Genomic DNA, 12,713 nt, shown 5'->3' on the forward strand with positions numbered 1-12,713 from the left:
TACAGTGGGGGGTCAGGAGGGGGAACAGCGCTGACTGCACCTCCTCTGTTGCTTTGGCGGGGGAGGCTTTGCGCAGCCTCCTTTGCTTGTTATTGACAGTCTTTGCAGTCCTCCTGTGCCTCTGATTTTTTTCACTTTCCCCTCTCATGGGGCGTTTTCCTCTAACTTTCTGTTGATACAGTCAGAGTTCTAAAGTTCAGGACCCTTGGGGTGAAACAGGACTTTGTTCAGAAAACTACTAAGCAGCAAGTCAAACAAAGGACAAATATCCCAACCCAGGACTTGTTTAACAGCACACAAGACTCAGGATCAGGAACCAGAGACGCCACTCCCCAAAATAAACAGTCCTCCAGGATATAGGCACAGGCTGGTGTGTTAAACTCCTCTGGGTCCTTCTAGCATTCTCTGTAAATGCCAACAGGTATGACAGACAATGGAGTCCCACATGCCCTCTGGGTTGCTGCATGTGCAGTTCCTCAGCTGTGTGGAGCTGGCCCTTCTGCAGAAAAGTGCGTGACCTCATTCAGGCAGAGGGCTGGATTGATCAGGCCCACCTCTGTGCCAAAGAAATGGAATTAAGACAAGCCGATAGCATGTTCTTCAGAGTAATCTCATTGGATACTAATCTCATTGGTAGTAATCTCATTGGATAGTCACATGGTCCTGCCCTTTGACTTCTCAGTCACCTTGGTCTTGAAGAGCCTTACCTTCTGCTAGCCCATTCCCCATCTGCTTTTTCCTTCTGTTCTTGTCACCAAATTCACAAGAGGGCTCTCAGGACCTCAGAACCCACCCACATTTTTGGAGGGAGGCCTGTGTGCACACCTCGTGGCTTGTGGAGTAGGAAGCATAACTACCTCTTGCTGCCTTTTTTGGAGTCGCAAGTGAATCATCTCATTGATAAATTGTTCCAGGAGTTTCAGCTAACCCCCAGTAGAGACTACTGAAAATAACAAGTGGGAGAAGAAACTCGGAATCCAGTTTTCCTAATTAGGTGGACCTTTTGAAGAAAGGAAGATTCGGAGCTGCTGTCTTCTGGGGGTGGGTGCTTTCTCTGGGGAGGTGTCCACAAGGCCTCTGGATGTAAATGTAACCCCCACCAGCACCCTGGACATAGGGTCGGGAGGAAAATTTGACAAGAAGGAAGAGGAACTGATTAGGGAGCAGGGAGATGAGGGGTGTTTGAGAAGGAGGGAGGGTACAGGGCCCAGCAAAGAGGTGATAGAGGTCTGTAACCTCAGCACAGTCAGGCCCACCAAATTGTAGATGGCCCAGGCTGAGGTGTAACTCCTTTACCATCACTCCAGTCCCTGAACAGACTGTGCACAGTCCAGCCTTGTCCAGGTGGCAAGGGGCACCAGAAGAATGGAGCTTGGAAAGCAAGCTAACCAAGACCAGACAGGAGAATTGTGAAGGGCAGGGAAGGCAGGTGGGGAGGATGGGACAACCTGCAGGGTCACAGGGTCATGGACTGGAAAATGATGGCCCTGGGCAGGATGTGAGGGAGGAAGGCTATCCCCTCCTTGCACACTGAAGCTGTCACACACAACATACATACCCACACTCATACGTGGTCTTTTGATGCCTGAAGCCCCATCCCATTGACCCTGGCTTTGTTCTGGGTTTTTGGTTTTTTTTTTTTTTTTTTTTGAAAGAAGTCTCCTGAGGAGGATGTGCACAAGGCTCCCCAGGGTCTGGGGTCCACTGGCCATTCGAGCGGTAGGCATGGGAGGATAGCAGGACACCAGGCAGCACCCAGTCTAAAATCCTGATCTGGCCACAGGGAGCTCAGGGCACTTACAGATCATCCTGGCACAACTTCCCGACTTCTACAGCCCTATCCCAGACCAGGCCTTCCTCCTTGAGCTACAGTTCAGGTTCTTTTCCTGGGGCTGAGCCCAAAACTGCCTGCTCCTCAGGTGAGGTTCCCACTGGCTCTACCCTTCGGACCCCGTGTACTGCCACAGTGCCGCCCCTTACGGCCAGTTGTGGGAATTGGATTTCTCAGTAGCACCCGCCAAGTTTCACGTGCTCGTCCGCTCCTGGGGACCTTCGTGACCGCACCCGGGGTTGCGGTGGGTGGGGGAGGGGCTCCGGTCCGCGCTGCTAGTTGAGGCCTGGTAGAGGTGTGGGGCCCGAGGCTCCGCAAGGGGGAAAGGGGCGAGGGTCAGCTGGAGGTGCGGGGTTCCCGGCCCCGCAGGTGGAGAGGAGAGAGAGCGAGGGCGTTCACCGCCAGCGCCCTCCGCGCGTGGCGGGCAGGGGGCGTGGCCGCGGCGAGCTGGGCGTGGCCTGGGGCGTGGCCGGCGGGCGGATGTGCGGGCGGGGCGGGGCCGGGCCGGCGGGGGCGGGGCCGGGGCGGGGCTGGCGGCGCTGTCCGGTGCTGAAGCTCGGCCCGGCGCCGCCGCAGGAGCGCGGAGAGACGCGGCGGGAGGAGCCGTCGCCACCTCGCTCGGTCCTCGCTCCCGCGGCCATGGACTGAGCGCCGGACGGGCCGCGGGGATGGGGCCGCCGCTCCCGTTGCTGCTGCTGCTGCTCCTGCCGCGCGCCCTGCCCGTCGCCCCCGCGCCCGCGCCCCGCGGCCGGCAGCTCCCGGGGCGCCTCGGTGAGTGAGGGGCGTGGGGGGACCTGGGGAGCCGGGGTAGGGGGGACCTCCCAGGAGCAGCGCGCCGTCCCCGCCTCAGGGCCGCCGACCCCCAGGTGCGTCGTGCGCTTCCTGGTCACCATCCGCGACGCGGGGCGGGTCTCGCGTCCCTGCCTCAGTTTCCTGCCCCGGAGGCCGACCCCCGGCGGCCCCGCCACGCGGTCCGCCCCTCGCGAGGCCTCTGCGAGCCACAGACCCCGGCCAGGCCGTGTGCGCCCCCCGCGTGTCCGCGCCCCGCGTGCTCGCGCCGTGCGGGCTGCCAGGAGGGCCGGGCGCCGCGTGGACGCGGGCGCGTGCGTGGCTTGGCCTCCCGCCGCACCCCCCGGCCTCCCCTGCCCGCCTCCGGCTGCACCTGTGTTCCCTTCTGGGGCGCGGATCAGGAGATGGGAGGGACATTTTCCTTCCCTGACACGCGGAAGGAAAAGGGAAGGCGTCAGGAGCACAGGCAGAATTGGCGTCTTTTCAGCATGGCACCTCCCTCCTGCTAATCCTGTCTGTTAAGGAGATTTGCCATAAAGCGAGTGTTCGCAGGCGGCTTTGAGGCCAGAATTACTACACGTATGGATTACAGCAATCCGTGTTAGAGGACAGAGCACAGACACAAGCCGGAGGTAGAGAGAAGTCCCCTCACGGCCGCAGCCCCCATCTTAACACCCCTTGCACGGCCACCTCCCTCCCGTCTCTGGCCTCTTCTGGTCTCCAGTGCTGCTTCTGCCATCCAAAGCCCAAACAAACAAGAATGGCAGGGAAGGAGGTGGTTGTATGCCTCTCCAGCCCCTGGACTAGTGCTCAGCTGATCCCCCCACACACACCGCCCCTTGGCTTTTCTGGTCTCGCACTCTGACCTCTCTGGCTTAGTGCACAGCTGGAGGGGTGCTGAGGACAGAAGAGGAGGCCCCTGTCCACCACCACAGAGTTCTGGAGCTGCTATGTGCTTGTCCCTTACAACCAGAACTTGGGCTCCAGGGCCAGTGCCTAGGCCCCTTATTCTATGCTAAGTGCCCAGGTGTGCGTGGCCAGGTGTGTCCCGCTTGGGGAGGTTGGTGGTGTTGCTCACCGCCTCACCTCCCGGTACCTGCTCCCCCCCCCAGATTAGCGCAGAATGTTGACTGCACATCAGTTCTCTTTGGGGTGTATTGTTTCTTGCTGGCTTGAATGGTCTGTCACTTCATGGGAGAGCTCTTTTATCCGCTGGTCACACACCACCCTCCACATGTTCACAACTGGACCTGGGTCAGGGAGAACCAGGGCCAGCTGATGTGAGCCTACTCTGTGTCCTGGGTAGGGTAGGTGTTATGGTAGATCACAGACTGGCCCTCCATGGGCCTCTTTTCCTTTGCACTTGCCAGATCATAGCATTTTAACAAAACCACAGAGAAAGGGGGAGGTGGCTAGCAGGGAGCAAAGACGGAAGTGTGAGAAGAGAAGAAAATCACCACGCTGTCCTGGACGATTTTGTCTAGTGTGGCGGTGTTGTCTTGGCAACAAAGTTGAATCATGTCATTAAAAAGGGGTGCTATGTTCCCTCTACTGCCATACACCCTCAGCATCCTGGATCTTGTCTGGTGTCAGAAGCTGGCAGGGTCAGACACCACCAGGGAACAGTGGGTGGTGCCTAGGTGCCATGTTCCTCTGTGTCCAGCTAGCAGACTGCTGTTACTGGTTGTGGGATGCTATATTTATAGGGGGTCTTAGGGACATTCCTTTCGTGGGGCATTCTGGACCCAGGCTTCATCAGAATTCCTCTGAGACTCCAGGGTACAGGTACAATCCCTCAACTCCTCATATAATTGGGACTGGCTCAGCAGTATGTACAGACTCCCTGCACCACACTTGCTCAGTGCTTCCTGGATTCTTAGGATTCTGTGTCCAGCACCCACGGGGCAGGGGCACATCCACCATGAAAGACAGATGCTTTCCTGTCCTTTCTCTGGATTGTGCTTGGTAACAGTCACGCCAACTGCATTGTTCCAAATAACTGCACAGAATTGAAGATGCTTATGATGGCTTAAGTCTGGGCAAGCTGTGTCTATTTCTTTTCTTCTGCTGTTGCTGTTTTTGCAGTCCTGGGGGATCTAACCCACAGCCTCTGAGCCAAATCCCCTGCCTGAGGTCTATTTATTTAGCAATTAACACTCACCCTTGGGTTGAGGCTTACAGATAGGTGGTTCAAGACCCATGCTTTTGCTCCTCCATTTTATCCAGTGTACTTGTAGGTTATATCTAGGGCCAGATGTTACTAAGTCTGAAGACCATTTGGTCTCCCTACTTGGGACACCTCTTCTCATTTAGAGCTCTCTGTGCAATCCAGGACCACCAGAAACACATCTGAGTTTGTCCTCAATTCTTTGAGTCTTCAGAAGACTGATGTGGCTGGGGATTGCCCTCACCCCACCTCACCCCACTCACTTCTTGTCCTCCAAGGACACTTTCCCTTGATCACACTCCCTTCTGTGGTACCTGGTGGGAGGCTCCCTGATGGTGCAGTTGAACGGAGCGGACATGGCACCCATTTTTAATGACACCATTTAACTTTGCTTGTTGCCACGGCAACATTTCTGTGCCAGGCAGGATTGTCCAGGACAGCATGGTGATTTTATTCTCTTCATGCACTTCCATTTTTAAGCTTTCTTTGCTCTCCCCTCAGCCACCTCCCGCTCTGCCTTTCTTTGGGATTTAGGGACTTCCCTTTGTCCGGGTTCTCAGTACTTTTTCCTTAAGTCTAAATTGAATGTGAACAATGTGTCCTTGGGGTCCACTCCAGCACACACTCCCCCATTCTGCAGTTCCACAGAGGCCTGTGTGTGGACTTGTGTGGGAGTTTTCATGCTGAAGGGGTAGGTATATAAAGGACATTTCTCCTTTTTGCTAAGGAAACATGAATTTAATGTGCCAAAGATGGAGCTGAACTTTCATGCAGATTTTGCTGAAAGTCCAGATTCAAACCTCACGGAGCACCTGGCTGTGAGGACAGGCATTGGATCCTGCCCCTTTGTTTCTGCTCCCTGTTTGCCCACACGCACTTTCATTCACCAGCGAGCCCACGCGGAGCTGAGAAGCAGAGCTGGCAAAAGCAGGAGTCGGCTGGCTTTGTGAACTGGATGGTGTGATTGTTTATTTTTAAATGAAAGGATCCCTTCCTCCCTTAAAAGCACAAATTCATCTTTGCCTCATGGGGTCTAGAGCCTTGATTCTGTCGGGTTGTATGAAAATGATCAGCCTGCTGAGCACCAGAGAGCTGCTCTCTGCCTGTGGTTCTGGGTCTCCACCAGCTTCAGGTGCTGATGTTTCCAGGCAAGACTGGCATGCGTGGGGAACCCTGGGCTTCCAGGAGAAGGAGGTACCTGACAGTGGGCTTGTGCACAAGACCAGATGCACTGCATGGAGCTGTAGGGTGGCTGTTTTCTGGGTCCAGAGGTGTCATGTGTGTGGGTCAGCCTCAGAAGGGGTAGGCCAGGAATAAAAGGAGGCCTTTAAATGGCTTCCTCTATGCTAAGTCTTGCTGTGCATTTCAACATCTCATAGCTCTTCTTTCAAAGCAGATCTGATTTTCACCTGCTTGCCAAGGTCATCGTTCAGTGCCCCATGCCCCCCACAGGAGGTAGGTGCCTCATCCATACCAGTCTGCATTCAGCTTTCCTTTGAGGTGGCCTTGGGGTCCACTCCAGCACACACTCTGTGTGCCACCAAATGTGTAGTTGTGTGTACCCCAGGAGAAGAGGGCTGTACCCCAGGTCAGGTGGCAATGTGCAGTCAAAGGCCTTATGTTTCTGTGTTCTGGGTTTATATTGTTCTAGTTTTTTAGAGACAGTATTACCTAATTTGTGAATGCAGTTCTCCACTCACTTTTCTCTAGGTTTTTGAAAGAAAACAATATGGGCTGAGGAAGAGGAGGGAAGTGTGGAAGAGAGAAGGGAGGAGGGTATTTGAGCTGAAACTCTATGGGGTCTTATTAAGATGGTTTTTTACCACTTCCTCATGAGAAAAGTGTGTGGCTAACTGTGGTCCAAACAAAAAACTCTCTGGCTTTGGGTGGCAGATATCTAAAATATGCCTGTATATGTGCAGATATTGCTAGTTTAAGAATCTTTTGTGTGGAGGAGCAAAGACAAGCCTAGGAAAGGGCTTCTATCTGGATGCATCCAGAGACCAGTGCATTCGGCTAACTGAACACCCATCTTATCTTTTCTGACAAGATGTTCCATTTCCCCGAGAAAGCAAACAGCTGAATGCATGGTGGAAACCCTCTGTGGTACACAAAAGCACCTGGCAGCTGTTTCCACATTAGTCTAAATTGACCTTCGTAAGTGTAGACCCAGCTGGACTTATTTTTCTAATCTTGGTTGATAAAAGGCCAGAAAACCTGAGCAGCAGAAAACGGTCATTCTACTTTTCTGCTGCCTGGAAGCTATGGAAACACTTTGTTGAAGGGAGGACTTTTTTTCTTTTAATTTCTGCTATCTCTAACAACTCTGCTTCTTTAAATATCCAGGACAGGAAGGAAAAGTGGGCGAGGCTCCCCGGAACACCTCCTCCTCCACGTATTAAATACCTTTTGTTTGTCCACTGCCTGTGTGGCCGATCAGTGGTGACTCTTACATTAGTCTCTGAAACTGGCCTTTGAGATTGGAGCTGCCTTTGTCTGCAATGGCACGGCACACAGTGACATAAGAAGATAAGGAAGCTGGGTGCAGTGGCTCATGCCTGTAATCCTAGCTACTTAGGAGGTTGATATCAGGAGGTTAGCAGTTCAAGAATAGCTTGGGCAAATAGTTCTCAAGACCCCCATCTCCAAAATAACCAGATATCCAGAGCAAAATGGACTGGAGGTATGGCTGAAGTGGTAGAGCATCTGAGCATCCGTTTCGTAAATGGAAAGCCCCAAGTTCAAAGATGAGGAAGACAGTGTTCTGTGACAGTTATTTGGCCTTTGAGATTGGAGCCACCTTTGTCTTCAATGGTAGGACACAGTGATGAAGAATACAAGGAAGATGCTCAGTGTTCTGTGATGGTTACCTGGCTTTAGGCTCCTCTCCGGAGGTGGACGAGAGTATATTTCTTGTTTTGTTTTATCTGTTCCCTCCATCTGCAGTGACAGCCCTTCCTTCCCCTTCTCCACTGGCCACCCCTTGCCCTGAACCCCTGACATTCCATGTGAGCTGCTTGCACATCCAGAGCCTCTCCAGGGAGCATCTCTGACTCCATTTTACAGGTGGAAAGTCTGAGGCTTGTTGGTTCAGGAATGTTCTGCAGGACACCCATGAGTCCTGGCAGTGTGGCCGGCCTTCAAAGCCACCTGGGAAGCACTGGTGACTCTTAGAAGGGCTCTTGAATGGCATAGGTCCCCAGAAGAACTCGATCTACCATCAGAGCACATCCCTGCACCTCCACAAGAACAAATCAACAGTCTCCAGCTGTAGACCACCCTTCTTAGAGGAGTTCAGAACTTGTGGCCGTGCTCACTGGGTCTGTTCCAGGAGAGTTTTCAAATGTTTCTTGGTGCTGGGGGCTGGGGTGTGATTTTTTGATTGGGTTTTGTTTTGGATGTTAGATTCAAATATTTGGTCTGCTCTCTGAAGTTTTGATATCTGGAAATGGATGACTTGCTTTTGAGACTTCCAGCCTCCTTATAATGGCAGAAATGAGAACGCCACCCTTAGAATTCACTTTGTGATGGGTCCAGAAAAAAGTCTGTATTCCAAACACTGAGCTTTGGTCAGACTTTAAAACCTAGCCGCACAAACTCCAAGGACTTGTTCTCATTGCAGAATCATTGTAACAAAAAGCCTGGCTCAGAACAAAGGATGAGAGTGGGATTGCTCACACAAGCCATCGCCTTGGGAAGCTGATTTGGTTTGGGATGCAGTGTCCTGTACACAATGTTCTGGACAGAGGCAGAAGAGAGGTTGAACTGGATCCCAAAGACAAGCACTCCACATAGATGGTGTAGGCCAGCTCTGGTTCCAAGAGAGAAGCATCCAGGCATTCAGTGTATGGGTGGATGACCTGCAAGGGGGTGCTGCTGCCCTGTCCACTCAGGCAGCGTTTTAATGCAGCCTAAGGCAGCAGTTAGCCAGGGATAGGACTTGAGGTCCTATCCTCAAGTGCTCAGTGATGTGCACGTTCTCTGAAACAGCTGCTGATAACCAACAGCCTTTCCACCCGCACTCTCAGAGGCATGTCTGCTTCTATCAAGAGCTCCGGAACTCTCTGCTGGGCCTGCTAGTCTGAGGTGAAGGTCCTCAAACCTCCACCCCACCAGATCCATAGGAGCCAATCACAAATGGGATTTAAGGTCATTGTGGGAATCACAGCTTCTGGCTCCTCTGGGAAAGCAGGGAGTCTTCCAGCTCCTTGCACCTGCATTCTTGCATCCCATCCTTCTCCCATCTGCCTCCTTATCTCCCAGCCCCCTCTCACATACCTTCACTTCCCAGATTCACCTGTGTCCTCACCTCCCAGCCTCCTCTCACTGCATCCTCACCTCCCAGCCTCCTCTCACCTGCGTCCTCACCCCCCAGCCTCCTCTCATCTGTACCTTCACCTCCCAGATTCACCTGTGTCCTCACCTCCCAGCCTCCTCTCACTGCATCCTCACCTCCCAGCCTCCTCTCACCTGCGTCCTCACCCCCAGCCTCCTCTCACTTGTACCTTCACTTCCCAGATTCACCTGCATCCTCACCTCCCAGCCTCCTCTCACGTGCGTCCTCACCTCCCAGTCTGCTCACACCTGCACCCTCACCCCAGGATGCTCATACCTGCTTTGTCATGATGTTTGGTTCTTGGTTAGCCAATGTCAAATTAAAAAGTTAGGTGACAGGAATTGCACTGCTTCACTGGAGGGAAGAGGGTTCAAGCAGAATGAGATGGCAGGTGTCTTCTGGAAAGATGGCGGGGACTGCAAAAAGGGTTCTGAGCTCAAATTAAGTGAAGAAACACGATGTGTGGGGCAGTGTCGACTTGGGAGTTTGCCTGCCTTCCCATTGGTGATCTTTGTTGTTTGCACTTGTACTAAAAGTGCAGAAAAGTGCACTTAGTGATTATCTGTCTGAATTACACCTGAGCAGGAGACCCTGCTCTTTATGCTTGAGATGGGTAATGTCTGACAAGTCCTCGTTGTCACTCCTAAAGCTCCAGGTTTCTCCAGCTAAGGTTGTACATTGGTGGCCAGACAGGATGGAATATTGACATTACTGAAATAACCACTTTTGAGAATCTGAGTTTCAGATGAACTAACTGTTGAGATTTTTGCAAAATCATTACTCTTGCATTTTAAATAGTAATGTCTTTTCCATTTTAAAGAGGTATAGTTCACAAATAGTCAAATCCAACTAACAAGCCTGCCTGATTATGTTATCATAATGAGAATAACAGCATTGATAACATCGTTTAGGATTTATTTCACATTGTCACTTTAAAAATCACCCCCCCCTTTTTTTTTTCAGTGCTGGGGATTGAACCCAGAGCCTTGCACATGTGAGGCAAGTGCTCTACCACTGAGCTAAGTCCACAGCTTCTTTATTTTGTTTTGTTTTTGAGACAGGGTATTGCTGCTGCCTTTGCTGGGATGGCCTCTGCTGGGATTACAGGTGTGTGTAACATGTCTTTGAATAAAAGAAGTGTGACTTAAATTTCTTGTGCATATTCTTTCGGGTATACTGAATATTTTCTTTTAGATATTTTATTATGTAATATTTGATAAATGAAAGTTTGGAGCACTTTTTGAGTGTTGAGGAAACACTTTGAGGACACCCTGTTGCACATTGTAGTCACTCACAGGTCGGTTGCATTGCCTGGCCGCCCGGGGAACAGCTCTGCTCTGCTGCAGCTGTGTGGCTTGTGAGCTGGGCAGCTTGCTTGCATCTGGGCTTCAGGTGAAGGTGACAGTGCTTGCTGGCCTGTCCTTTGACTATGGGGATGGCCGGGTGGGAGGGGCAGCCCAGGCAGGGCGGGGTCTGCGCAGCATCCTTTCTGGGTTATGTTGCAAGGGGCTGTCAGATTCCAGAGGGGACTCTGGATCGGCTCCCAGTTCCTGCTGCTGCTTCCCATCCTCTGCCCTGCAGATGAGGATAAGTGCTCATCTTGCTCTTCTGACCCTCACGGGGACCCTTAGGTTTAGTGTCACTGCACTCTCTGTGTGTGGGGAGGGGTGGGAGCTGGACATGCTGCTCTTTTGCATAGCCTCTTCCCATGCACACAACCAGTGCTGAAAGCCCTCCCTGGCCCTGTCACTGATGGCAAACTTGAGTGATGTGTGACTGGCCGTTGGTCACATGTTTGCTCCACAGACACACCTGTGAAGTGTGTGGGCAGGGGTGCCAGTAGGATCCTGGGGCCCAGTGGAGGACATGGGAGACAGGAGCTTCCCAGCAGTGTCCCCATTGTGGGCTGGGGGTTTGTCCAGCAAGGGGCCTCACATATTCAGCCCTTATTCTGTCTCACACCTGTGGCCTGGAGCTTTCTAGAAAGAAAAAAGTCTTGGGCAGAGTTGAGTTGGAATAGAGAAGCTATGGTATCAGACAGTTCCATTCCTACAAAGCACATGTGGCCTGGAAGCTCCTTTCCTATGTGTGAGCTTGGCATGGCCGCTGCTCCAAGCCTTATGCGTCAGTTTAAAGAGTTCAGGGGAAGGGACCTCACCAGCTTTGGAGCTTCTTCCTGTCTGTGCTTGCTTGGGGCAAGAAGCAAGGCCTTCAGGAAGGATGTGTTGGCAGGAACAGTGGGGACCACAAACCCAGGGGAGACCATCGCTGAGAATCTAAGAGAGGAAACATTTTGATTATTGAAAAAGGAAACACTTAAGTGGAAAGATTTTTTTCAAAAATAAAGATTAGAGTCTTAGTTCACTGAGTAGCAGGATGTACTCATTTTCCATTTTCTTGTGTCCCTGACAATTATCTATCCTTACATATGAGGAGTTTAGGTTTAAACCTAACCTAGCCATTGAGGTCACAGGCACCTGTGCCCAGGTAGAGATGTGGGAATTATGTTGCTGAAAACTACATTATGCAGTTTGTGTGATAAGCAGATAACCGTGAGGATGGATGAGAGACACAGAAGATCTTCTTAGTGAGAAACAGGGGACCATGGGAGGGATAGGGAGCATCAAACTTCAGCAGCAAAATGAGTCCACTTGGTTATGCCCGTTTTGTCTTTTTGTGAAGTAAAATGTTATTAAAAATGTCTTGATTTAGTGCTATTCTGGGAAGATAAAAATGTGCAATAGAGCATAAATTTTGGATATTTATGTAGATATGCCTGTTCTTATTCTCCAAACATTTTGAGGGAGTGAAACTTAGTTGTAAAACCCATTTTAGTGCACAGTAAACTACGTTATTGACCATACCAGTCAACATCAAATGTTAAAGAGTGATGTGTTCCATGTAAGTTGGTACTGCTGCATGATAGGCAACGTTTGTTTAATGAAAAATGCTTATTGCAGGAGCTCTGAAAGAGCATCCGATGCCCAGGGTGAGTTTAAAATCAAGCACGTTGGGAAGAAGATTTTCCAGGTGGGCTTTTTTAAAATAGCACATCTCACAAAGATTGTGAAAGATTAAGCAAGTACTAACTCCAGGACCAAAGTCTTCTCTTGAAAGGCATTGGCATTTTGCAACCACTTTCCAAATGCTACAGGTAGTTCCTCCAGGATCTTAAAAGGCACTGCTTTTTATGTAAAAATAAATGCATAAAGTGAGGGGATATATGTTCTCTGAAGACAGCATGGTGGGTCGTTTTAATTGGCAGCCCATGGGGGAAAGAGGCTTGTCCTGAAGGTTATTGCTGCTTTTGAATAAACCAGTGGTCCTCAGTGGCGGGAGTGGGGTAGTTATGTGATTGGGACTGAGTGTGAGGAGCAAGGGATGTTCCTTGATATAGGATGTGCAGAACGGCCCTACAGAGAATTGTCCTATGCAGAAAGCCAGTAGGACCAAGGGTGAGCAGCCTCAAGGCAGATGGATGACCTTAGGAGGAAGTTCCTGGCCACGTGGTCCTCACATGTGGGAGAACATGAAAGTGGCTTACGGACTGGAGTGTAGCTCAGAGGGCTTGCCTATCACGTGTGAGGCCC

At 51.4% G+C, this 12,713-nt stretch overlaps 1 protein-coding gene across 1 annotated transcript in view; it reads left to right on the plus strand.

Annotated features, from left to right (window-relative positions):
• Nucleotides 1-2,402: 2,402 nt before the first annotated feature.
• The window catches only part of Ptprn2 (protein tyrosine phosphatase receptor type N2), a 711,256-nt gene continuing 700,945 nt past the window's right edge, over nucleotides 2,403-12,713 (plus strand). Inside the window, exon 1 of the mRNA XM_074059905.1 lies at nucleotides 2,403-2,602. Within this exon, the coding sequence (XP_073916006.1) occupies nucleotides 2,500-2,602 (103 nt within the window). The 5' untranslated portion in view covers nucleotides 2,403-2,499. The remainder of the gene's footprint in view (nucleotides 2,603-12,713) is intronic.

The sequence above is a fragment of the Castor canadensis genome, chromosome 2 (genome assembly GCF_047511655.1).
Source record: "Castor canadensis chromosome 2, mCasCan1.hap1v2, whole genome shotgun sequence".
Lineage (NCBI taxonomy): Eukaryota > Metazoa > Chordata > Mammalia > Rodentia > Castoridae > Castor > Castor canadensis.